The 27,380-nt window shown below is 38.0% G+C and overlaps 1 protein-coding gene across 2 annotated transcripts in view; it reads left to right on the top strand.

Annotated features, from left to right (window-relative positions):
- MIPEP (mitochondrial intermediate peptidase) overlaps positions 1-27,380 on the top strand; it is a 65,517-nt gene that overhangs the window by 4,464 nt on the left and 33,673 nt on the right. For both annotated transcript variants that reach the window (XM_054272081.1, XM_054272082.1), the window contains exons 3-13: positions 632-720; positions 1,715-1,801; positions 2,767-2,830; positions 4,491-4,673; positions 7,263-7,419; positions 7,880-7,928; positions 8,560-8,620; positions 9,261-9,313; positions 23,209-23,362; positions 24,296-24,373; positions 25,350-25,554. In XM_054272081.1, the coding sequence (XP_054128056.1) occupies positions 632-720; positions 1,715-1,801; positions 2,767-2,830; positions 4,491-4,673; positions 7,263-7,419; positions 7,880-7,928; positions 8,560-8,620; positions 9,261-9,313; positions 23,209-23,362; positions 24,296-24,373; positions 25,350-25,554 (1,180 nt within the window). The remainder of the gene's footprint in view (positions 1-631; positions 721-1,714; positions 1,802-2,766; positions 2,831-4,490; positions 4,674-7,262; positions 7,420-7,879; positions 7,929-8,559; positions 8,621-9,260; positions 9,314-23,208; positions 23,363-24,295; positions 24,374-25,349; positions 25,555-27,380) is intronic.

Here is a 27,380-nt window from a genome sequence, read left to right as displayed (position 1 = left end):
TTTTACACTATCAGCTTGTTGCATGTACTTTCTGTAAAATCATGCTTAATATCTTCAGTATAGTCCTAGACTTTAAATATGTTCCTAATATTTTAAGTCTATCATTTCAGTGCTAAAACTGCCCTGACTTGGTGTCAGCAGTCATGGGAGCCCCTAGCTCCCCAGCCCCTTTTAGCATCCTTCTAGCCTTGTGAACCCCCAAAGGATTTGGAGATTTATAAAAAATCAGTATTTCTTCCTATTAGGAAATGTGCACATTTAGTGGTGGGCTTTCATCTTAACTAGAAAATTTAGTTTTAAAAATCTTTTTTGATAACATTTAAATATGTTGGAGTAGGTCTGTATAATAAGGACTCTAAGATACACACTGCTTAAAATGTTTTAAGAAGGGTGTGAATTAATAACCTTTATTGGAAGGACACAAGGCACTGTGTGGTTTAATAATTGTCAGCAAAGTTTTCTAGTCAACTTTATATTTTAGCCAAAAAAAGGCAAATTCTACAAAATGATTGCATAGAACTAAAAATAAATGTTAATATAAATGGAACTGCTTGAATGCAGTTTATTTACAAACTGGGAGGTTGTTTTATTTGTCTTTTTGCCTCACTGTTTTCTTCTTCTACTGTGTCAGGCTGATTTTGTAAAAGTTGCCCACCCTGACTTTGCATTCAGAGAGGCTGCTGAAGAAGCTTGCAGGAACATTGGTACTGTGGTAGAGAAGTACGTTTTCTTCTTGTTTTCTCTTTTTTGTTTTCTATTTCCATATGAAGCTTTAAAAATTACTGTGTGATCATCTATGAAAACAGCAATCAACAAAAAATATTTGTGCATGGGAACAAAGTGTCAGTCTTCTGTTACAGATATTTAAGGATTTATTTTTGTTACAGTATCTCATGAAAGGCTTTTCTATTTTAGTTGCAGTTTATGACACCATGTCCCTGAAGCCCATCAAAGGCTTGCAAGTGGCATTTTTCTAGGGTTTGCGACAATTCTCTAGTGGTTGTAAAGTTTATGGACAAAATGCTTGAATGTGGATTTCTCAGGACTTTGATTAAGCGCACTATATATAACAATATGACTTTAATATCTGAATACCACTTCAGATACAAAATTTGTAGAAAGAAGAAATTACTCAGGCTCATAAACTGTTGTGTGCATGTGTTTCATTGCCCACTGTATCCCACCTGGGAGTGCAGGATAACATGCCAGCAAATCTGATGGGCACAGTGTTACCTGCATGGGGACAGTGCTTGGTGTGTGGAAGTGTTCTGGGGGTAGTAAGCTCTTAGTAGCCCAGTGGCAGTCAGCAGCACATTTATCTGATGGCAGACTTGAGCACAGGTTTTCCTTTAATGGAGTCCTTTCAAAGTAAGGATTAGAAAACATTCTCCCACCCTTATGCTCTCACCATGATTATCTTTGTTCATAAGAACATAGGCCGTGTTAGACTTGCTCATATTGCCACAAAATACCATCCAAAAGTATTTTTCTGTCAGATGCACAATGCCTGTTTCCATGCTGGTTTGTCCACACATGCTCTGTATAGAAATTTTCTACTTTTTAGCTGTGATTGTGAACCAGAAATCACTTTGAAAACACAGTCCTTGGCTTTTAATGTTGTTTCACTAAATACTGCCTTTGAATAAGTAATACCAAGAAACTGAAATATTAGTCTGTTGTTAGTGCATGATTCTTTTACCCTTTATCTTTTCAGATTAAATACGGATGTTGAACTGTGTCAGAGTCTGAGACGTCTGCTAGGTGATGAAACTGTATTGAGTTCCTTAGATCCAGAAACCAGGTACTTATTAATGCTTATAGATCTTCATAGATTAAAGATAGAACCTTGCAGATTTAGTTTCTTAGATGCCATGTGTTGTTCCTTATTGTATTTATATTTTGTGTTTTCTTAAATTAATAAATGCAACTTTTGGAAAACAAACCACATTTCCATTATTCATTTATTAGTCTCTACCAAACTACCTGCACAAGAGTTAGGAAGTTTGTAGTTGTGTAATCTTGGAGAATGTGACTGTAGAGCACAAGATATATTTATGCTGAATAACTTGAGATCTTGCAAGAACAAAATAAAAGAAAACTTAAGATTTTCTTCAATAATATTATTTTGATTAAAATTATATACTATACAGTGGTGTACATATCAATGTGCTTAGGAATAAAATTAGGAACAGACTATATAACTTGATTTCACTTTGTAGAAATTTATTTATATTTTTCAAAATTTGATTAGCAGTATATTTATTGAAAGCTTACTTTATGGTTGCTGTAATAGGTTTAATTAGCTGCTTATGCAGCTACAGTTTTGAATTATTTATTCACTGACATGGTTAGACAAGCTTAATGAGTAAGTTATTTCCTTCTTCCTTCTTTCACCACAATCAAGGATGTTAGATTTGGAAAGATATTTTTCTGATGTTAAAATAAATGAAGTGTGAAAGGAAATTAAAATGGTGATTTGCACAAATTGTTTGAACATCTAGATTAAGGTACTGGAATTATTTTGAAGGATATTTTCAAAGCAGATGACTAAACTAAGAACAAAGGACAAATTGTTTCTCACTGAGTGAATTATTAAGGACCTAAACTGTAGGAAAACTTTGTCCATAATAAAAGCATTCATATAACTGTGGTGTTACTCTCTGTGAAAGACATGGAACATAAATAACCACTAAAGGCAAGATCTGTTAAAAAATGCTGCTTAGTATTAAATGAGGCTGTTTTAACAGGGATTTACTGTATTTTTAGGCGAGTGGCAGAACTTTTTATGTTTGATTTTGAGATCAGTGGCATTCATTTGGATGAAGAAAAGGTAATTTCTGGCTACAATATATGAACAGAAATTTGTCTGTCTACAAAAGACCAGATAATGAAACATGTGGGACATGAAATCACGTGCTTCTGGGTCAGTTTGTCCTATGTGGAATTGTGTTGCCTTAGAAGTGATTAAGGTAGTTTTTAGATAGTTGGTTCTTCTTCCTAGTTTGGTCCTCATCATTCCTTTCTGTTCTGGGGAGTTATAAGCAAGTCCTGGGATCCTATTTTCTTTCTTTGGTGTCTGCATCAGATATTTAAAATAGCTACTCAGCTGTCAGAACAAGATATTTACAGAGAGGGAAAAGTAGCACTCCATGCACCTTGATGACCTTAAGGTTAATCAAGTGGAGTGTGTTAGAAGGGTTCAGGTGTGTGTCCAGGCACTCCTGGGGAGCTCACATAACCAGAAGTTGTAAATCTTGTTCAAAACTGAGTATCTGGGCATGGTCTGATTACCTGTCTTGGAGCTTTTATATACTGTTGCAGTAGTTAGTGATGGATTTTTCAAACCTAGCAGCTTCCACCATGCTTTGTGGTATGGATGATCTTTCTGTTCAGAGTTCACGTCACTGTATGAAGTTAATTCCTTGTTTATTTGAGGTATGCCCTCCAAAAAGATCCATACAAAAGCTCTTCTACCAGACTGATGCTAAAGAGTTATTCTGAAGATAATGGTTTTAATGGTGTTTTGTGACCTAGAAAATGGTTCTAGAATGTATTTTTACAATTACATTGTCCAAAGAACAACCCTGAAACTTCAGTTCTGGAGTTTGTCTGATTTGGCCATTGGTTCTATGATGCTTCATCTCCTTTCAGTTACAATTTCACTTATTTTTGCATGTTTTCCTCTTCCTCCCCTGCCTATCCCACTTTCCTTGCTTGCTGCTCAGTGTTTCTTTTCATTTCTCATTTAAGATTTTAGTAATCCTTCCCTGTTTTAAGTTGAGGTTTACTTCTTCTACAAGGACTTCCTGCTTTTTACAATAAAACTCTAAGATATATTTTCAAGACAAAGGGTGGGAATGGGAGGACAGAGATCATGTTATGTCATTCTTTGGATTTTACAGGGTATGTTGTATCTGTACCCTCAGCCTTTGTTTATTTGAGCTGTGAACCCACAGACAATAGAGACCACAGTGTACTAATGTGAGCAAGTTCACTGAAGCACATCTTGTATGATTAAGTGTGTGAAATACTGTGATGATGATAAAACTCTAAATCACAAACTTCTAAGAGAAGGATTGAAATACTGTAAATAGTTTACAGTCTCCAGAAAACAGCACAATACAAACAGGAAAAAGAGAATTTTATTCTATATCTGTTTTAGGGTATCTCTCTTAAAAATGCTTCTTTTTTATTCAATGTTTTACATAGCAATCAGTTACAAGTTAGCAAAGCTTGTGTAATTTCTACTTGAACTCCACTGTATATTTTCGTACTGCAGAAACGTGGGCCTTTTCTTTGAAATTTCAATGCTGTATGAGCATCTGTCTTGTTGACTTGCCCTGCATTATGACTTTATTGATTCTGTAGGTATAATCTTAAGTGTTGTACTTTCTGCTTAATTTTTGAAAGAGTCCTTTAAGGTTTAAAAACTTTGAGTTCTGCTTGTACTCTGTCTGAAGATACTGTCTTGTACTTTATTTTTCTTACAGCGTAAAAAGGCAGTGGAGCTCAATGTGAGAATATTGGATTTATGTAATGAATTTCTGATAGGAACTCACATTCCCAACAAGATTGACAAACACGTGTTGCCAGAGCACATTCGGTATAATTTTACAGCTGAAGGCAATTACCTACGAATTGCTGGTCTGCATGCTGATTGTCCTGATGATCTGGTTTGTATTCCCTGACTTTACTTTGGCATCCTTTATACCAGAAGTGCATATCAGTTATTTGACTTGTTAGTGAGTCAAATCTATGTGGTTTGTGATTATGCTTTAATTACTTACAGGGAAAAACTTTGGGAGAGTGTAATAATCAGTGGGATATTTGATAGTGGCAGGTATGAAATAATGGCTGTGCAGGTCCTGAATGGCTGTAGGAAGAAGAGGGGCAGAATACAGACTGGATTTTAGGCAAGCACACTTCAGTTTATTCAGAGGTGGGATCCCATGAATTGCAATTCTGAAGGGCAAAGGAGCTCAGGAAAGCAGGCAGTTCTCTGATGGCAGCATCCTCCCAGTGTGTGACAGTATTGAGATACTCAGTGCATCCTGATCCTTAGAAAGCCAAGCAGATGTATCAGGAACCAGGCTTGACAAGCAAACAACTCTTAACAAAGCTTCATCTCCAAAAGATATCATACATGGAGTGGAAGGTACAAGATCCAGAGAAGGACTATAGAAACATTGCCTGTATGTGTAGGTATGATGTTGGGAAAGTCAAGGCTCAACTGCATTTGTGACTTGGAAGGGACATCAAAGCAATGAGAGCAGTTACTGTTGCATTGGTACTAAAAGCCTGAGCAAGGAAAACGTAGGCTTGGTGCTGAGTAAGGTGGGTGACAGTGGCAGCAGACAGATAAGGCTGAGATGCTCATCACCTGCTTTGGCCTCAGTGTTCATCAGTGACTTTAGTCCAAGGCAGGAGATTACAGTCTGGATTGGTGAACAACCAGATAGGTAAAAAAACAAATTTCAGGATCAGAGAGTGGTGGTTGAAATGCACCCTACAGGAAGACTGGTAATGGAAGAATTCTTGCAGGAGTCTGTCCTGGCTCCCCTGTGTAACACCTTTATCAGTGACATAGAGAAAGTGACAGAAGGCTTGCCTACCAGATGTGCAGGGGAGAGCAAATAGGGAGGAACAATAAATACACTTGATGGTGAAGGCTGACATTCAGAGTGGCCTAAAAGCTGGGATAATGGTTCAGTGCTAGTCTTACATAATTCAAAAAGGACAAGAGCAAAATCATACACCTGGAAATGGAGAACTCCTGGTTATAGGTGAGACTGGGACTGCCTGGCTGCTTTGTGATGTGTGGCAAAGGCCCACAGTGCTGGTGAGCAGCAAGTTGAGCATGAGCCAGCAGTGACCCTGGCAGCAAAAAGCCAACAGCATCTGGGCTTCCCTTAGACACTGAGTGGTGAGATTGTAGCCCCACTCTTCAGGAGTGTCTTCAGCAGAGGCCACCAAGATGGACAGTAACTGGAGTGCGTTCACTGTAAGGAAGGGCAGAAATATTTGGGCTTGTTCACCCTGTAGCAGGGGTGGTTTGGGGGGTCCTGCCAGCACCCTCTCCTACCTACAAGGAGGTCATGGAGAAAATAGAGCCAGGCTCTTCAGCATGGTGCATGACAGGAGAACAAGTGTCAGAAGGCAAAAGTTGAGAAATGCCAGTTGGAGAAGTTTTTCCTGCTGATGATAACCAAGCAGTGAAATAGTGAGATCATCCTGTCTCTCTCATATGTGCAGGGTTTCAGGACCAGACTGGAAAAAGCCCTATGTGACTTGGTCTTAGCTCGTAGCTGTGTCTGCTTTGTGCAGGAGGTCGGATTAGAGACCTCATGAAGTCCCATCCAACCTCAATTATCCTGAAAAAAAACTTACTTTAGTTGTTGTTAATGTTGTTTTTCTGAAAAAGAATTAATTTAGAATTATAAATTTAAAATTAATTTAGACTCATTGAAATATGGCAGTGGCACCCTAGACTTTTAGTTACAATTCTAGGATCAGGAGCATATTGAAACATTTCAGGGTTCTTTCTTCACTTATGCTATGTAGAGAGCGGCTTAGTTCAGATGAAGGCAAGTATAAGTTGTTGCTGGATTTCTTGAGCTTATTCCATATGTAGAAATAAAATTATTGGTGATTGGTTTGTGAAACATAAAAGCATTTTATTAAATTTTATGAGGCTTCAGGTAGTTTTTTTTTTCAGAGTTATGAAAAGACCCAAACTAAAGACCCTAACTAAAAGTATGAGAAAAGGAGAAAGTTTATGGGCAGACTAATAGTTTTCTACTACAAAAGAAATAAGGCTTTTCTCTTCCTCTCTTTTCTCTCCCCTGACCCTGTCTCTTTTTCTTGTCAGATTCTGCCATTAGCAAACTTAACTGATATGCAGAGAATAGCTTGGGTTTATTTTCAGAAGTTTTAATGTGTTAAAGCAGCCCACAGAGTGGTCTGAAAAGCACAGATGTTGGCAGAAAGAGGGAGGTGATGAGAGACTGTTGACAGGAGTAGAGAACAGGACCCTTTTTGGCATTCTTGATCTGTTAGGTTGTCTCATTGCATTTCCTCATTCCACTTTTAATGGGTAAGAGCTGTAATTGTCAGGCAGTTGTAATTAGTATTGTTAAAAGACTTTAGGCCTTTTCCCACCAATATCAGTGGAATACAGCTGTTATGCCAATCTTCAGTTGCATTACTTGTTTCTGTTAAAAATCACTCTGTAGCAATGTGACTTTTTTTTTTCCTTGCATTAGGTGCGAGAAGCTGCTTACAAGATTTTTCTGCACTCAAACTCTCAGCAGCTGGCTCGATTGGAGGAGCTGCTTGTGAGCAGGAACAGCCTGGCACAGCTGGTTGGCTATGACACCTTTGCCCACAGGGCTCTTCAGGGAACAATGGCCAAAAATCCAGGTAGTAAGGCATGTATGGTAGGATATGTTGAGAAGTCAAACGTGTAACATATGACATCAAAGGCTGTTCGTTTCTTTAGCTAAGTTTGCACATAAGTCTTCCAGTGAAGTGTTCTATTGCCGTTACATTTTGCTGTATGCCATACTCAGTGGTCACTGTAAATAACAGTACTCACTGAGGAGGATCTGGTGTTTTAGTTCAGAATTGGTGCTCACTCCTTAGATTATGAAGGTGTTATTATCTCAGCACATAACAAAGTAAATGGAGTACTAGATTCTCTTAAAATAATGTCAATTGAGTAGTTTGTTAAAAAAATCTAATGGAATTTTTATTTGGAATAGTAAATGTAAATTTAACATCCTTTAAATTTAACATCCTTTAAATTTAACATCCATCTCATGTAAATTTAACATCCTTTGGGAAGGGAAGAATAATTTTAATATTTTTTCCTTCCTTCTAGAAACAGTAAGACAATTTCTAGAGAAGCTTTCTGAGCAGTTGTCTAAAAGGTATGCCTTTTTCACTACTTTTTTTTTTAACCATACTCTTTATTTCAAGAATAGAGGGACTTGTGCAATAATAACTTAGTCAGTGCTGCTTATTATGTACTTTGATTAAATAAAAACCAAGACTTCCCCAGAATTTTGAGAGAGAAAAAAAGCTGTGTGCTTAGAATAGATTCTCTGTCTGTGATCAGGGAACACCCCGGACTGAATGCAAGAAGTGCAGTTAACAGCAAACAGGAAGACCAAGTTGAAGTGTGGAACAGGTCTCCTGGTCTTCTTGCCATATGCCAACTCCATACATTTTGCACCTATGAACAAATTTCCATCTTTGTCCCTCTTGCCACCCTGTGCTCCACACAGCACAAAACAGTTTCATCACTGGGTATAAATGAGGTGTATTGTAAGAATGAAAATGCTTTTGAGCTGTACAACCACAGGAAGAGAGACTGAATTTGAAAGTACCTGAATGGCAGAAGCAGATTGAAAAGGTTTTTCTACTGTTGTATGTGGACCTGCCATTTTATCTAGTCATTTTATATGATGGACATTTTATTAGGATGCAGTATTATCATGTACTGTATTTCACTGCTCAAAAATCTTTCATTAATGTTTTCATCATAAAAATATTTTCCAGAACTCAAAAAGACTTTGAAATGATGACAAAGATGAAAATGAAGCTCAATCCCCACAATTCAGTAAGTTACATTTCCATATGTGATTGTCTGATTTATTTCTTTTAAAAAATATAGTATAAGGTAATCATGTTCTACAATTACTTCTACTTCAGTGTATAAGATGTAGTAGAATTAGAAACATTCTCTCTACTGGCTTCAAATGCTTTCTGACCACTTAGTTGCTGTATTAAAACTAAATACTGAGTATTTGCCGTTGATTTATACAAAGTGATACTGAGATAACCAAAACATAAAGCTGTGAAAGGGACTGTCACTTTGCTTCGAATTAATTGACTAATTTGATAAATAAAGGTTCTACTTTAGGTTAGATTCAAGCCCAGTTTGTGTACTACATTAAATGTATCTTAATGCTGTACATATCTAGATTTATCTTTTTATTTGAACTGAGTGTATTTCTTGAAATCTGGTATGAAGTCCTATCATATAGTTGAATAAGAAGACCAATCTTCAAGAAGTGTTATAAAAGTTTTCAGGTTATGATATATGATGCTGTTTTTGGTTTGAGTCCTAACTGTTTCAGATTACTTTTCAAAATTCTGTGACTTACTGAAGCTGCAAAAATACTCAAGTGAAACAAAACTTTTACTCTGGGTTCACTTGTTGTCTGTTATTGTAATTATAAGCTGGAATTCTCTTTCAGATGCTGATGCCATGGGATCACCCCTATTACAGTGGAGTCCTTCGTGCTGAGAGGTAAGCTCCTTATGTTCCTGATTGTAATGTAAATGAGTGTCCTTGCAATAAAGACAAAGAAAGTCCTCAACATAAACAGGAATTCTTTCTTTGAAGATGAAAAAATAAATATTATCTGATGGGAGAGTTGTTTGTAATATTTTTTAGTTACTGCTCGAATGCCTGTACACAGTTTTTGGCTCCTGTGTTGTTTTGCAAGGAAATATTGGCCCTCTTTGAAGATAAAAGAGGATGAAGCAGTTCTAGAACTGATAGAAAATCCTTATTCTTGTTTTGCTTTTAGTTCGTAACTGGGCTGTACTAATGTTTAAAAATAAATTTTGAACCCTGAATACAATTCAACTTCATCTTTTATCTTCATTGTGCTTCTTACTGAATGTGCAACTTCATCCTCTTTTGCAGACTTGAAATAGGAACTTCTTCCATAAATCTTTACTGCTTATGGATAGAATTCATTCTTATCTCTCTTGCAAAGACTGGGAAATAAATCCTTTACACAGACTTAAATAGTGCACAGGGCCTTTGCACATAATGAGATGTCAGCCCTGAAAGATGTAAGCCCTGCATGTTGCCTTTATTAGATCAGCAGCAGTGACCTTTGAGGTTTCTGTTGGAAAAGATAATTGAAAGATGTGATGCTCTCACAAGGGGGTTTAGAAAAAAATTCTTCCTTCACTGCAGATTTACAGTTTTTTGGTTTTTAAACAAACATAGACTGGATGTATCTGATTAAAATAGTAGTTTACTCTGGATCAGAAAGCTATGGTAGTATAGACAGCATGAAAGGATTGCTAGAAGCTGGCCTGGTTGTTTTCAGAATTGGTGTGTGCCATAAGGGTTAGAGCATTAGGTGTAGAAGGCACTGTGTTTTTTACTTGTCCTGGAAGAGTCTTCTGGTGCTGACTGTCCTTAATCTTACTGGTCTTACTGTCCTTCTTAGATCTCCTCATGAAGCTAACCATCTCATGGTTGAGTTGCTGATGATCACAAGTAGATTATTCTGCTCTTTTTGGCATTAGAAAGAAAAATATTTCCTTTCCTTGGAGGGCTTTGTAAGGGACCCAATTAAGTTACTTTAATAATTGCATGGTGTCTTTGTGAAAGGAGAGCTGCAGGTAAAACAGACCTAGACATTGGCAGTGTGTCTTTGCTATTTTTTCGTATTCAGGCACCAAGTCTGAAAGTTGGATCAGTGTGAAGAGTCTCCTGAATGTGTGTAGGGCCTCCCTGATTACAATCCAGGATTGGGGCCCAATGTTTTTCTCCCTCCAGCTTGGGTAGGACTATTTGTTTCTGGCAGATATACAAGCATCTGCAAGATGGGGCGGAAAAAGTAGTTTTCCTTTCCACTGTGTTTAGAGCTGCTTTGCTTTAACACAAGAGTGTAGATCTTTCATGGGCCTGTTTTCTGGATAGTTGCCTGTCCTTGGAAAAAGTGTTTGATCTAACTGCCTGAACAAGGCTTTACATTTATTCTGCTCATATTGTGGGTGGTTAACAGGGTACTGGACACTGGATAATCGGCTCTGAAAAGTAAAACTCTACTCCCCTGCACAGTCTCAAAGACTGTGCTCTATGAGTGAAACTAGGCAGGATGGGAATATACCTTGTCATGTCTCTGCCCTAAATGCCCTGTTGCCCAAATGGGAATCTCCTATTCTTTATCTTCTATTTGTACTTTCCTTGTTTGACCACATCCCTTCTTGAATGCCCTGTGGATACTATGGTATGTTCAGTTCAGCACTTTTGTAACTGGAAGATGAGAACTGTATCTGTCACACAAACCTTGATGCTTGGCTGGAGTTGGACTTTTGGCTATTTGTTGTTACTCTTTTTTTAACTGAGCCAGTTATCTCATAGTATTAAATTATTCATCTAAGGAAAAGTGATGTTATTTTGCTTGGTTGGTTGGTTTTTTCCATAGGAAAATTACGGAATGCTTTTAAAAAAAATTGTTTTTCTTTTTTTTATTTATAAGCTCAATAAATAATTTATTTTTACTTATGTCCTATTATATTTTGCATGTTTTCATCTTGGAATCACAAAATATATTTTTAAACAAGATGCACTTAACTGTCATGCATTTCTCCTGTTCTTTATTTAGTCTGTTAGATTTTTTTTTTGTTCTCTAAGGGTTTCTTTCTTTTGGAAGAAATTTACTTTTAGCTTTAGGTCTGTAACAGAAATGCCATGGTTGTATTTTGTAGTAGTGCTGTGCACATAGCATGGCTTATGTATTTGTCTCTCATGTTTTGGGACTCAGTAGTAGTTTGCATGGTAGGTTTTTGTATTAGGAAATTCTCTTCTTCTGCTTAGTAAAACATTTTTGTTGATGAGGAAGCAAATGTATGCTTTTGAGTATTCCCTTTGGACTACTGTTGTCACTCTGGCTCCAGTTGAAGTACAGACTCATTTTCTAGGTATCGTCAGGTACAGGAGATACAGATTATCTTTACAAATGTAGGTATAAAGAAAGAGACTATGGGGATTCAGTTCTTAGTTAAGTAACTCAGCACTAGGGGGTGCAAGAAATATTCGATGGGACCGTGAGTCTGCTGGAAATTGTTGACCTATTCAGCCATTCCTCTTTAGTCCTCCAGATTTTGACCAGCTACATCTCACATGACTCTAAAACTCGTGACATGTTTTTAATGTGTCTATTTTATATTTGCAGCATGTTGTGTATTTTAAATTTATGTGTATATTTTGTCTAGTAAATATACATTTAGTCTTTACTGTAGCAGTATTAAAGAAACAAATCCTTCACCAGATTTCTAATAACTAGTTCTAAGAGGTAAATGTTTACTTCTGTAGCATGCAGAGTGCCCTCATGCGTTTGGACTGCCGAGTTTTGATGCTGTTTGCTGTGGCATCGGGTTGGTTTTTGTCACTTCTTTCCTCGGCGTTCCCCACCGTCGCTGCTGTTCTGTCCGTGGAACAGCAGGAGGCGCTCCAGACTCAAGCCGCAGCGTTGCGGTTGTTCTGTCTAAACCCGGCCACAACAATTTTGTTTCTGTCAGCTTTCACCAAGTCTTTTCCCTGGAAACTTGATCCTACTTCAAAAGTGTAAGCCTCCTGTTGATGGGAACAGGATATGTTCCTTTTTTTTTTTTTTTCCCCAGCCTATGTTAAGTAGCCTCTCTGGCTTTAAACCTACACTTAAGACAGTGTGATGTTTTTGTAGCTGTAGTTAAAGAGGCAGGGAAAATGCATGTCGGCATAAATGTACTTTTAAGAGAAACAGGAGACAAAAGTCTGAAATTCATGGTAGTAGTGTCTTAAAAGAAGATAGAGTAATTAGGAGAACCTCAAGAATTTTGGCAGGCTAAGGATAATAAACCAGTGAATGCTAGGACATGCTTTGGCGTCTAACAAGTAAGAAACTGTCTAATATGTATATTATAAAAATAATAATGTTGCATTTTAGTACAGACAAGTACCCAAGTATTAATTAAATTGCATTACTTCTCAGTAAGTGCAGCTGTAATTCTCAAGGCCCTGACCTTGCAAAGATGTGGTAGTCCTGCTGACTTCTTCCAGGTCAGAGAAAAAAACACAACAGAAAAGCACCACAACATGCTGTGAGAGACTTTTTGAGGTCAGCAATTTGCCTTGAAGGTAGGATTGGCTGTGCTTAGTCACTTCTGACAGAGGTGCAGAAGTGTTCTTGAGAACCATCAGCAGTGAGCTTTGTGTATTTGGTATTGATTTCTGTTTCCTTAACCTGTGGTTCTTGCCAGGCTGAGTTGACTTCACTGGCTGTAATTCACTGTTAGGATTTTTGCCAAAATGTCCCAGGTCTTATTCCACTTAAAGCTGTGATGTGCTTGCAGAGTACTTACAGATCAATGCAAAAATAAGTTTGTTTCCTGATGTGTAGGAAAGAGAAGCCACCATGACAGCTGCAGGCATTTTGGATCCGAGGGTGCCAGTTTTGCAGAGATTAGGAATAAATAATTTCCTTTCTTGTTGGGCCTATACATGGTTTACTGGCTTCAGGGAAGGGTGGGCACCATTTCTGGGTTTTTTCAGAGGGTTACCAAGTACCAAGGTATGAAAATGTGACTGGATGTTTCACAAGATCCTAAAAGCTGCAATTAATATTGAGGTTTGCAAGTTACTAGTAAAGAAACTTGTTCATAGCTGCTTTTTGTAAAATTATTTTTAGTTTTATGAAAGGCTGTTCTCTCTTGGGAATGCCATAGGGAAGTATAGCCCAGACTTTTTGCAGAACGTGTGAGAAAGCTGTCACTGTTCAATTTGAAAGCTGAAGTGGAAACGTAATGCAAAATGTAACTAGGAAATCTTTCAACCAAAGTGCTCAGAGAGGAGAACTTTGTGTAACAAACTATTTGTAAGAAAGCTAAGGCATCCCTTCTGTTAAATCAACTAATGGAGGTATAGAAAGTCTGCTTTAACTCACCAGTCACTAAAGCTGGTGGATTAAACTTTTTGGAGGAAAATCTGAAAGTTACTGGAAAAGCATTGCTGTAATGCGGAATTCAACTTTCAAGAATTATTTCTTTATTCAAAACAATGTGGAAGAACAAAGAAATTGTTTATCTGGAAACTAAATCAAATCTAAAAGTTGTGTGCAGTCTTGATACCAATATTCTAAAGTACCCCTTGACCTCCTCCAAAATATTCTAGGAAGTACAATTAGCAGAAAGAAAAAAGGAATGTGAAATACAGGTGCTACTTCATAGTTGATGAGAGTACAAAGGCATTCTGTTATTATTATTGTTATTATTTTTAAGAAATGCAGAGTCTTCTATAAATCATGGTTCAGAGCCTCCCTTTAGGTAAAGAATTAAGTTTCATAGTCTGGCATGTAATGAAAATTGGAAGGGGTTTTCCTTGTCTTGATCTCTCCAAGTTAACCTGAGGGGTTCGTCTTACTTTTATCTTTACTTACAAGATCTTTTCAAGTTTTTTTGAAAGTTTTGACAGGATCTGTTTTATTAGAGATAGTTAACTTTGTCGTCTATATTCTTGTGGATATCAACAGGATTATAATTTTTCTCACAAAACCCCCCAAAGAGGTCAGGGTATATCAGGAACTACATATAATAGCCACCAATAAGAATTTTTGCCTGGCAGCTAATTTGCAATTGCTGAGTCTGAATGCTTGTGTTCTGAAGAGCAGTGATCCTGATTCAAATATCCCTAATGTTCAATTTTATAAAAAGCATTCTTAATAGAATAGATGAAAGTCATGTTGCACAAAACAGTCTTAGCCTCATTCCATAGACACAGCCTAAATGAAAGTGATTTTAGGAGTCTGCATTTTATTTAGACTCAGTGAAGTCACAGAAGCTTAGAAATAATTATTTATAATCACTTACTACATCTTTGTTTCTCACAGAGGCACAGCCTTTTTGTTTGAAGCCTCCTGTTCTTGAAGAATAACCAAACCTCATTGTGTCAGTTAACTTCTTTTTATAATCGTTTTTTTAATTGGTTTGGCTACTTTGCTTCTCTTAAAAATACTGCTGGGCTGCAAACTGTGAAAGTAAAGTGTCTGGATTTCTTAAATGTAGTTTATCCTTTAATAAGAAGTAGGAATTTACATTAAAGAAACTACAGCTTTCTTTGATATTTGTACTTTTGTTAGGAGGCTACTGAGATTACTCTTTGTAAAGTTACTTAGCTCACATTCTGACGTAGAGTATAAGAGAATTTTCATTATTTCTTGGGCTTTGTTATAAATACAAATGCTTTGGCATTTGAAATCAGATGTTCAGAGTGAATTAAGTTACTGGAATATGCAAAATGAATACAGAGCAAACCTATTAAGTTCAAGTTTGTGTCTCAGTCTTTCACAGTTTTCGACATGTAAGCATGAGAGTTATGCAATTCTACAAGAGAAACAATAAATTTAAGGTTCATTATTACAACAAAAGGGACCTCTGAGTCTTGATTTTTATCTTTCTTAAGTCAAAGCAGCTTAACTGAAAGATTGGCACAGAGGAAAATATTCTCTTCCATTGTAGAGGAGTTCATATATATATTTGTTGATGCTGTTACTGATTTATGCAGGGTGAATGTGTGTTGCTGTCCCCTTTTTTTACATAAATGCTATATTTCCCACATCAAAACTAAAAGCAACTTTTTAAAAATAATTATTAATATCTAGGCATGTACAAATTCCTTGATTTCAGGAAGTCTTCTTTTAGATTAATCATTGTGTTTTCTGATGGGTGTGTGTATGTCTGTAACGGATAGAAGTTTTGATATTTCCTTTTCCTGTTCTTCCAGAATTACATTCAGATCCTTTAAGTTTCACATAATGGCTTAAGAAAAATTTATGTGCTCAAGTTCAAGGGTAGTTGGGAAAATCTTTTTGTAGCAGAGCAAATTGCAAATATCAAAAGTCAATCCATACCTGTGGTTTTTTTTACTGGGGATATGCTAGAGGAAATCTTACATGGTAAGAAATCTTTTTGACTGGATATATAGTTCTCTGCAAAGTTAACACCATCTGAGATCCATCTCTTTTGCCTGCATTTTCAAAGGCAAATTCCCATAGAAAGTACTGTGCTTTTCATCCTTTTGGGATCCAGCTATACAACAGAGAAGCCTAAGTTCCAGCATGAAGCAAGAGCTCATAGCTGAGCTCTAGACTTGTGCTAGTTACCTCTAACTGGTACCTTATGAAGCTTGAAAGTGTCATAATGTTTGTGTCCGCCCTTCTCTGGTGACACGGGCATCCTAAGGCCCAGAACTCACATTTTAAGCAAAAGGGTATCCAGATGGGGTGTTTGATTCTTGCCCTGGCTTGCTTAGCTGCCCTGAATCCTTTTTCTTCCCTAGGAAACACTGTAGCCATGTTTCCATGTGTTTGCCAGCTTTGGAGACAGCAGTACAGTGTTTCTGGTGATCTTACTCTGCCATGTGCAGAAGAGTCTGTCTTCTCTTCTGGGGCTGCAAATTACAGCAAACAAGAGAACCTGTCTTCCAGGCCTCCTTTGCAGTAGTTATTGTCACTAAATGCTGTCTGTCTCCCGAACATTAACCTTTCTTCCTAGTAGCAGTAATCCTTAGCAGAAGTTTTACTGGTAGCAGAGTGCCTGTCACTGTAGTTCAGTGTGGGTCATGATAATTTCCTTTCTGATTTCTTTTCCCAAAAATACTGGAGTGCGCTTCCTGTTGGAGATAAAATCATAACTTGTCTGAATAAATGTGGAGGCTGCTTGCCAAAGAGTGTGCTCGTAATAAAGCAGCTGCTTCTTGCAGTCTTATTTCAATTTTTTACTGTTTGTTTTAAATAGAAGTCACAAAGCTGTACAACTGTTCAAGCTTACAGTTAGATAACAGCTTGAAAATTGTGCATAAAATGAGTCTTAGATTGGTTGCTGCTTTAACATGTAGTATAATAAAAATAATTATATGCACAGTAGGGTCATCAACATTTATTAACGTGTAGATTATAAAGATAGCTTTACTCAGGCTAGTGAGCATCTCAAGGGCAGGCTAAGCTAAAGCACTTTGAAAATTCTGCTCCTTTTCATGTAGAGTCAGTCAATATCAGCTAATTCATTGACTGAAGTTGTACTTTCATTCTGTTGATTGAAAAGTAATATATGGTGGAGTCCCAGAATTGTTAGAGTTGAAAGAGACCTCTGGAGATAATCTGGTCCAACGTCTTGCCAAGGCAGGAATGCCTTGGTTTTGGTAGGGTTTTGTTGGGAAGCTTTAGTCTGCATTTACAAATACACTTGGTTTCTTGTTTGAAAGAATAGGGATCAAAGAAGCACCATACACCTGGGATAGAAGATGGAGAACTTTGAGTTTTCCTTTTAGCTTCAGGAAAAATTAATTTTACAGTCTTGGATCAGCCCTCAAAAAGGCTCTGCATCCTACACAGACAAGTTCTGTCTTTGTTATTGGGCAATTTAAAATGTTGAAGGAGTGTATTGAGAGAAGTCTTCATCCTAAAGTTTTATGTGGTCTTTTACAAAATCTAGCCCAGGTCAGAGTGTGTTTTGAAGATACAACCTGAGACCCTTTAACAGCATGAGAATTTTCTTTGAAAGGACTGAGGGAAGAGATGTTTCGATTGCTGTCACAGTCACCATCCCCATTGCTGCCCAAAGTTGAGCTACCATGTTTTTAGATTGGTATGAATTTGAATGCCAAATTGCTGTGCCAGGGAAATGTGTTCTTGCAGTCCCACTAAGAGATGAAGATGTCAGTAACTGAGATTGGGTAATCATTTGCTAGCTAACAGATGCTTCTTTCTTGTCATCTGGAAACAATGAAGTTGCTAATGACTGCTACCATTTGAGTGTCTGAAATCAACCAAGAATCTTCAACAAGGGAGCATCTACTTTGTAAACTCTTACAAATAGTTTCCTACCCACACCCATATGCCAGATTTAAGTTTTAGAGATCTAGTAGAGATTGCAGCATTTCCTGTTCTGTTCATTGAATATTTTTATTTTTGGGGAAGGTTCAAATCTTTTCAATTTTCCTCTTTTCCCCATTGTCTTCTAATCTTACCTAGTGTTACACATTTTATGTTTCAGTGAGTAGCATTAAATCTTGAAGGTGGGGGCTCAGAAAAGAGTCAGTCATATGCTTGCTCTTGCCACTGAAAGGCAAGATCATCTATCAGTAATAATTCCAGGAGCTGAGGTTTTGGTTATAGAACATCAGTTTCAGATAGCTGAGGTTTCATCTAATTGCTGTTCCTAAGTAAGCCCAAAAAGAAAGATTTCCTGGAATCAGTGCAACTTTGGGGTTAGGTTTTCTTCACTTAGAGTTGGTTGTACTTAATTTGTGAAAATAGAGTTCATGTATGAGGTAGGACCAAATTCAAAACTTGGGAATTAGATCTGTGTTTTGGTGTCTGGAATGATTACTGTTTAGTGGGTATATATGGGTATTTAGACAAAGATTTTTGAAGATGTAATACACACTTTTTGGAGGAGTAGCTTTTTTTTTTCATTACCCAGTACTCATTTTGAAGTATTATTGGTTATTATAATCTGATTGTGATAATTGCACTATATTATGGGGTTTAACTCCTTTCTGCATAACTCCTAGGACATTGCATTGGCTAGCAAGCAGTGGATGCCAGATAACTCAAGGTATAATAATCTCTGCTGACTGCTGCCAGGTGTGTCCAGAAGTAAGTTAAATATTGAGTCTGTGGCATAAGACACTAGTGGTATTTGAGGGTTTTTCAATATCTTCTGCTTTGATTTTTTTTGCCCACTGGTGTAATAGGCAAGGCAGAAATGGACAATTGAGATCAGAAGTAGAAACATTTTTGTTTTGGCATTCTTTATAGAAAAATGTTGTTTTTCAAAACTTCTTTCAATTTTCCGTTGGCAAGAAGAACATTAACACACATCTTTCATTAAATGTGGGAGAGGTTTGATCCTGGCAATGTTCTAGCAGAAGGGACTGACATTAACTTTGTGTAGCTTCTATTAAAGTGGTTGTTTAGTCAGGACCTCATTGTACTCAAAATGTCAAGATTGTGACATCTTCAAACATTAGCCAGAGCAGGGGGCTAGTTCCTCTGTGGAGTCTGCCTTAAGGCATTATAGTCTGTTGCTACTATTTTTCTGAGGGGGTGGATAAGTATCATGCTTTTTTCAAAGGACAAAACTATTCCAGACTGACTTCCTGCCACCACCCCACCCCCTCTCCCCACTTTGGACAGTGGCAGTATATTACAAAGTATTTATCAGAAGGCCTTCTTCACATACTTTTCATCCTGGGGTGGGGTCATGGGGACATTGTGCATGTTCAAGGAGTGCTGAGAATGAGAAGTAGGCATTGATCTTCTCCCTGCAGTATATTAGTGTCAGCTGTTCTATCCATGAAGAAATATCATTGCTTTGTCCTACTAGTACATATCTTTGTATTTGACTGAAATGAAATCAAACTTCGTTTCAGAGGTTGTTTTGTTCCACCCCTCCAGCAAACACATTAATCCAGTATTTCAACTGAATGTGATAATCCTTTGTGATTAGTATGAAACATTGTCTTCCTCTGATAAAGCTGGAATCTATCTCATACTGCAGCTGTGTGCTCTTAGTCCTAGGTTCCATATGACATCTTCACAAAATAGTTGGAGTTGGAAATTTTCTCTGGAGGTCATGTGGCCCAGCCCCCTGCTAAAGCAGGGTCTCCTAGAGCTGAGTGTCCATGATCGTGTCCAGGCAGCTTTTTCAGTATCTCCAAGTTGCAAGACTTTGTAGCCTCTAAGGATAACCTGTGCCAGTGCTTGCTAATCCTCACTGGGGGAAAAATGTTTGCTAATGTTAAGATGCAACATCCTATGTTCCTTTCTGTGCCCATTGCCTCTGGTCCTGTCACTGGGAAGCACTGAGAAAAGCCTGGCTCTCTCCTCTTTGCACCCTTCCTTCAGGAATTTGTATTCCTTATTAAGATCCCTCTGAGCCTTCTCTTTCCCAGGCACACAGTGGCTGTGCCTCTCTTCCTGATGAGCTGAGCACTGGGCACAGCACTTCAACACTGGACACAGTGCTGAGTAGAGCAGAAGGGTCACCTCCCCCAGCCTGCTGGCCATGCTCTTTCTAATGCACCCAAGGTGCTGGTCACCTTCTTTGTGGCAAAGGTCCCTCACTAGCTGGTGCTTAACTTGATGTCCACCAGGACCCCCTGGTCGCTGTCTGCAAAACTCCTTTCTTGCTGGGTCTGGGTGTCCCCCAGCACATACTGGTGCCTGGAGTTGTTCTCCCCAGGTGCAGTGGAGAAGTTCTTGAAATTCCTGTCAGCTCATTTATCCTGTAAGCCTGTAAAGGTCCCAGTGGATGGAGGCAAGACCCTGTGACATATCGGCCACTGCTCCCAGTTTGGATGACAGTTTGGTGTTATCTGCCAATGACTGGACAGGACAGGACTGGACCCAGTACTCACCCCTGGAGCACACTGCTGGTCCTTGGCCTCCAAGCAGCCTTTGTGGCACTGATCACCCTCTGAGCCCTGCCATTCAGCCAGTTTTCTGTCTGAGGTTTTCTGTCTGCTCATCCAGCCCGTACATTGACAGCTTCTCTGTGAGGATCTTATGGGAGACAGTGTCAAAGGGCTCACTGAAGTCCAAGGAGGTGATGTGCACTGCTCTCCCCTTTTCTGCCAGGCCAGTTATTTCATCATATAAGGTTATCAAGTCTTTTTAAGCATGACTTGTCTTTGCTGAATCTATACTGACTGCTCCTGGTGACTTTCTTGTCTTTCATGTACTTGGAAATGGTTTCCAGGGTTAGCTGGTCCATCAAAAAAAATTCTGCTCTTAGAAAATGTTGAGCAATCTCTGCACATCTTTTGGTTTTTCGTATTTCTTGTGTAAAAGTTGTCTAATTTCCTGATATGTTTTCAAGGGGCTGTTTTTTAATTTCTTATTATTTTCATGTTCTCTTATCCTGCAGCTGAACTCACTGTTGGGAGTAACATGTTTTAGTTTCCTGCAGCTGTGAAAATCTGATGTTTTGTTATGAATGTGAGCTGTTGGTAGTGTTAAATTTTGATTTACTGAAGTCTGTGTTTCTAGTACTGTGTCATATGTTTCTTTCCTGAAATACCTTGTACACTTGTCTCTCTTCTCCCGCTGGGCAGGGAGGAAATAGCACAGGAATCCTGGATGATACTGGATGTCTGGAGGGAGGAGGGTATGCAGGCTTTGCAAATAAGCATAGATTTTGCAGGACTGATTGAAATGCACTCAGCAAAAAAGCCCTGCAAAGAGCCCTTGTGCAATGAAGCCCCTTGAGCTTGTCTGTGGTGTGTATTGAGACAGTACTTTTTTAGCCAGATATTAGTTAAAGAAGCAATTCTTTGAATTACAGCTTACTATTCATAGTGGCATGTAGGATGATAGTACAAGATTTTAAAGTGATGTGACAAAAACCAGTTTTAAACTATTATGGATGTTGTTATGATTTGCTGCCAAAAATGGGGCGTTTTAACTGGTCTTGTAGTCTGTATGCAGGGAGAGCTTCAGAGCAGAATCAGGCGGTCTGAAGCACTTAGTGGTGTGTTTCAGTTTTAATGGTAACAGTCTGGCAAGAAGGCAATCACTGGGTGATTCTGTAAAAGTATGGAGACATCTGAGATGTACCTGCTAAAGCTTTTCAAAAAGGGCCACTGTTGAAAGCATTAGGGCCGCTGTAATTCTATATGTTGCAGTGGAAGGGACAGTTCTCTGTGTCAATCAATGTCCTTTGTACTCCAAATTTCTGTGGTTTATATGAAAATTAACTAATCTCTTCTGCTTTCTTTTAAAGACTTGCTTTCAGTCTTTCTATCTAACTTGATCTAAAGTGATTTATATCATGCTTATTCCTTGGGTGTAATGACTTTTTGAGTAAGAGGGAAAACATGTACATGGAAGCATGCAGTGTGTGAATTTAAGTGTGGAGTTCTTGAAAAACTGTGTTTGTATGGTAGAAGCAAAATCTGCTTTATTTTCTATGTTCTAGTATAGTTTAAAATAGAATGGAGTACACGACTTTAGCTTCTTGCATTTGTGGTGTGAAAATAAGCAAAATCTTGTACCTCACTATGTCATGGCTTAGAGGAGTAACCCCACCCTGTTGTGCCTCACAGCTCATCAGTGATGCCCATCAGTGAATCAGAGCTGCAGTTGTAAGCAGCACTTCAGCAAATGAAGTATCCCCAGTGGGTTTCTTTTTCAGGTCTTCTCTGTGGAAGTGGGAAGGAAGGAAGGAAGGGTAGGTGTGCGGGTAGGGACTATCTGGTGCTTTCACAGCTGATCTGTAACTAAGCCTTTTGATCCCAGGCCTTAAACCAGCATGGTTCTCATATTTGCTGTCCAGCTATTGTAGTCTAGCTGATGCATGTTTAAATTTCAGTGACTGTCTAGAGTTAAACAGTCTTTACTCTCAGACCCTAGAAAATAGCATAAACTAACGCTTGGACTTTGTATGTGAAATGAGACAAGAGTATTTTTTGCCATTTGGGATGCACACACAGCTACAAGCAGATTCCAGTTCTGATTTTGCTGTTGTCTCAAAAGAGTTGCGTGGTGCTGATCAGCTGCTGAAAGGTGTAATTTTGCAAAGCATTTATTTGCTTGATATGCCTGTAGTGTCTTTGCTTTTTAGGGTCAGAGTCTCAGGGAGTGTAAACCCTTCTGCAGACTGCATACATCTCTGAACTCCTTTTTGAATTTTTTATTCATTCTGTTTATGTGTATGCATGCAGATGTATGATGTCTTCCTCTCTATGAGTGTCTTCTGTACTACATCTTGAACCTGACTGGTTGAGGTTAGGCTCAGGAAGCTGTGTTGGCCATGTTTGAAATCCATGTCACATACTGAAATTTCCAGGTGGCTTGCAGCTGTAAGATATTTTCTACATGGTTCAAGAGAGTCCCCAGAGCTTGAGGTGTGATTTTTGTGTGGGAGGTGATTGTGTCTACTTGGTGTTTCTGTTGCTGCAGTGAAAGGCAAGACTGCAGAGTCAGCAGTGCTTACCAGTTGGTTTCCTGCCCTAGCTGGGGATTTGGCTTACACCACAGCCAAAGCCAGCTTGTTTTTCTGATCAGTCACACGATGCAGCCTTGGCATGGGAAAGGCACTGAAGTGCCAATGGCCTCTTGAGTATCAAAAGCCACTGCTTGGCCACCCATGATCTGTATGGGCTGCATGTTCACCACATTTCTCAAAATCATAGTCAACATCTGTTGAATTTGGTATCTCTATTTGAAATAATTGAGGTACTACAAAGCACTGTGCCTGTAACTTGGTTTCACTATTTGAAAAATAAAGCCAAACATGCTCACTGAGGGTCTTTGGGCTGAGCTGGTGTATTTTGTGACATCCTGTGGCTTGAAGGTGAGTACTGTAGTTTATGTAGCTCTGCTGACTGACTGGTTTGGGATTCTTGTATTCCCTTAGGTACAACATTGATCCTGGCTTGTATTGTCCATTTTTCTCTCTTGGGGCATGCATGGAAGGTTTGAACTCTCTGTTCAGTCAGCTCCTAGGGATCTCTCTCTATGCTGAACAGACAAAGAGAGGAGAGATTTGGTCTGAAGATGTTAGAAAGTTGGTAAGTATTCTTGTTCCCAGCATCTGAAACCAAAGGAAAATAATCAAGATAGTGTGTTCCTGTGAGCTATGAATCAAACTTTTTAAAAATAATTATTTGGATAGCTATCAAAAACACAAACTTTGTCTAATTTGAGTTGAAGTTAGACCTCAAGAGCTTTATCATCTCTTTAAGTGCCTTTTGGATGTTTGGTATTTTATGGCCTTTTAATAGATCTGTGTCAACAATGCCTGAATCAGAAACATTTTCTGTTTGGAGATTATTGTTGCACCTTTCTGAATGGGCCCTCTTAGTTTTAGTTTCAGTTTGTAGATGACCTTAGATGACTAGAGTGCTGGAGGCGTGTGTCCTAGCTGTCATGTGTCTTTGCCTCATTTTTTTTTACTCTTTAAGTCGTCTTTACTTTGAGGTTTATTTTTTATTTTTCTGCCCTCTTTTTAGGGGAGGGTAGAAATCAAAACCTGGGCAATAACTTACTCATCAGGTTCCCAAGTTCCTCTGTTGTCTTCCTACATTTATTCATTGCCAGATCTTCTCCACTGCTCTTCTATCCTCAGCCTCCAGCAAGAGATGCTGTTCTTTATATACTGTGGGTCAATTTATAATTACTCCTTACTCTTTCTGTTTTTATTTCTGTGGTAAATCAGCTTCTATTTGTCATTTGTGAGCTTTTTAACATAGAAAGTACTTTTAATACTAATCTGTGACTAGCTAGTTTTCAGTGAAATGCAGAAATACCTGTAGTTTGAGATACGAGATGTGAATTTTGTCCATATATTTATTTTCAATTAAAATTAAGAACAGATTTTATATTAATTATTCCCAGTTTGTTTGTTATTTCTTCATTGTAAGTCTTGGGATTTGAATATTATGTCTTCAATTTGCACAATATCAGTGCTTTCACTATGGAAATGATACCCTTTTTTTCTTCAGGCTGTTGTTCACGAAACTGAAGGTTTGCTAGGGTACATCTATTGTGACTTCTTCCAGCGACCTGATAAACCACATCAGGTAACATTTATGATCTGACTTCAGCTTGGGTTTTATATATGTAATAACAGTAGCATTAGTGCTATTTGCATTCAATATAAATTTAGTAAAACTTTCCTTATGTTCAAATAAATTTAAACAGAGAATGTCTGTAACTTCATGTGTGGGTTTAGGTAAAATATTTTTTAGAGCAAGCTTTCATTTAAAAAAAAAACCCAATAGGCTGAGCTCAGACTCTGTGGCACAAAATAACAAGTGCTACAAAATGTTTAGAGAACTCTGTTTAGAGAAATGGTAGAGGTTTAAACACTTGTTTTCTGGCCTACTGTTTACAAATAGAAACAAGCTGACATTTATACTTACTAATCTTTACGCTCAACTAATTTTATTCTAAATTCTCTTTAAAACTGTAGCTGGTTCTAAGTGTTGTGGCTCAGTCACTACCTAGTGCCAGTATATTTGCAATAGGATGCAGAACAGTAGACACTTCACTCAGTAGAAGCATCTGCAAATTGCCAGCTTTAGTGAGGTGATGAGTGGACAAACTTTAAATCTACATTAGTTAAATATATAACTCTTTTGCTAGCAATTCACAATATACTAGTAGTGCTGTGTGGTATGCTTTATAAAGAAGTTACTGAAGGTTGAGGAGAGAATTTAATGTGTACATTATGGATTTGACACATCAGTAAAGTTCTTGTCACTAGTGATACCTGTTAGAAAGTTTCAACGGTTTGGATAATTCTAAAACATAAACCAATTTTATTTTCTAGAAGCAACACAGCCTTTCCTTTATGGAATAAAGTAATTTCTTTATGAATTTGAGGTATATGGTAAGGATGGAGGAACAGTGTTGTTCAGTAGCAGTACTGAATTCTACTTGTGTAGCTGAGTATATGTTCTGATTTGATTGAACAGTTTAGTTTAATTTAATCATTGTTTTAATATCACTGATATAATGACATTGGCTGTCCATGTTTGTTTTTACCTTGAAAAGGACTGTCACTTTACAGTTCGAGGAGGCAGGCTAAAGGAAAATGGAGAGTACCAGCTACCTGTAGTTGTTCTTATGCTGAGCCTTCCCAACTCAGCAAGGGGTGCACCAACGCTACTGAGTCCTGGCATGATGGAGAATCTGTTCCATGAAATGGGTCATGCCATGCATTCTATGCTGGGGAGAACTCGCTACCAACATGTCACTGGTAAGAAAGTTATAGTCGTGATTTTTTTTGTTTTAGTGAAATGTTTAGTTTCCAGAAGAAAGGTGTAGATTAAAAAAAAAAAAATTAGAAGAGAACAAAAGAATAAAGAGTATGAACCAAAAATCATTGTCATGTTAATAGTTCTATACCCTTGACGATTTGAGAATACAGTATCAAGTCTGCAGATATTATGTAAAACTCAACCAAACAACATTTGAATATTCTTGTTCTAATAAGAATTAGGTGTTTTTATCTCTTTTTTATGTACTGTTGATCTTTCTTCTGTTGGTGGTATCCACTCTTTCAAGTTGGTCTTATGTGGATTTCATAATCATTGGAGTAGTTGGAGGTTGGGAAATAGGTTGTACCTACTGTAAAACCACATTGAATCCTGGGTTGGAATTGACTTAGGAAAATGAATGAAGGAAAATGAGTGAATTAGGTCTTGCAAAGAGTAGTGAGGGTATTGGCTGGCAGGTCTCTGGCTTCTATAACCTTCTGCAGTTGTGGCAAACAGGTCAAACACCCATGCTGGCTAAAGCTGCTTGGCATGCTACGTTTTTTACCTGTGGACAGCTTGGTATATTCTTTTCTATAATAGTATGCTGGAAATCTCAAGTGCAGTAGACATTTACTTATTAAAAAATAAAAACCAAACTACAAAACAGGTGAGATTGTGAATCCTTGTCTGAAGAATTAGTTTTTTAATATCTTTTACCATTTTTATGCTAATGATACAAAGGGGTCTTAATGTTGAGTTAATGTTTTATCAATAGATACCTTTGCACCCAGTGGCAAAATACTCTTTTTTTAAGTTGTCCATTTAAAATTAAAGTTGACTGAATTATTTTATAAGTATGTCACTAGTAGACATTGTTAAAACAGATGAACACTGCATAATTCCTTGAGTATAAGCTCTGTATAGTCTTTGGGACAGCTAAGGGCACTCCTTCCACTCATATAGCCTTGCTCATCTTGAGCTACAGGAATACTTATATGCCCAAAATAGCCACTTTGGTGTGAGTTCTCTTGTGCTGAATCATGTGTTTCTGCATGTCAGACTCTTGAAGGGGCAGGAAGTGGCTAATTGTGAGGCTCAGATTTTCCAGGAGTGCCTGTGTATGGTTTCTGTGTTGCCTTAGCTCCAGGCAGTCCTGCATCCCAGAGGATTTCACTCCAGATCTAGCATTGCAAAAACAGCATTGGAGGTTGGAGGTCAGTGCTGTTGTTTCTGCAGAGAATCCTTTTTTAATGGATTTGGAATGTGTAAAAATCAAATGGCTTGTCACAGGGATGTCTGTTAGGGACTGTCTGCTCTCATGGAACACGAGGGTGGTAAAGTATGGAAACAATATGACTACAAGCTATTGTGAGCACAAAAAAAATTGACATTCTAGTTGAGATGAGCTGAATAATGACATCTTTCCTGCTCTCTCTTGCCTTACTTTTCTTTAATTCAAAACTGCACAGTGCAGATCATGCATTTTCAGACTATAAGGAGAATTTTTGCTACCAAATGGATTTTTCAGCAGTGGTGCACAAACAGAATCACAGATTTATGTGTCAGTGCAGAAGTGCATATAGCTAATGTGTCTGTGAAAAGGTCCAGTGTGATTTGAAATTACATCAGAGCTGTATCTAACAGCAGTAGGTATTAGAATGGTAAAGGTACTGGTGAAACCTCATGCAGTGTTTGGGCATGTTCATTTTGTGTGTCTAGTCTGAAGGTGAATTCAAACTGCAGCAGGTACAGAGAACTAGAATGGATAGTTTCTTAGACTTTATCTTGCCTTTGGATAATGATGCTCAGAGAGAATAGTTTCTCT

This window comes from Melozone crissalis, unplaced genomic scaffold (assembly GCF_028551555.1).
Source record: "Melozone crissalis strain CALT ecotype California unplaced genomic scaffold, PUWL_Pcris_2 ptg000013l_1, whole genome shotgun sequence".
In the NCBI taxonomy this organism is placed as follows: Eukaryota; Metazoa; Chordata; class Aves; order Passeriformes; family Passerellidae; genus Melozone; species Melozone crissalis.
This window is presented reverse-complemented; position numbering and strand designations above follow the sequence as displayed.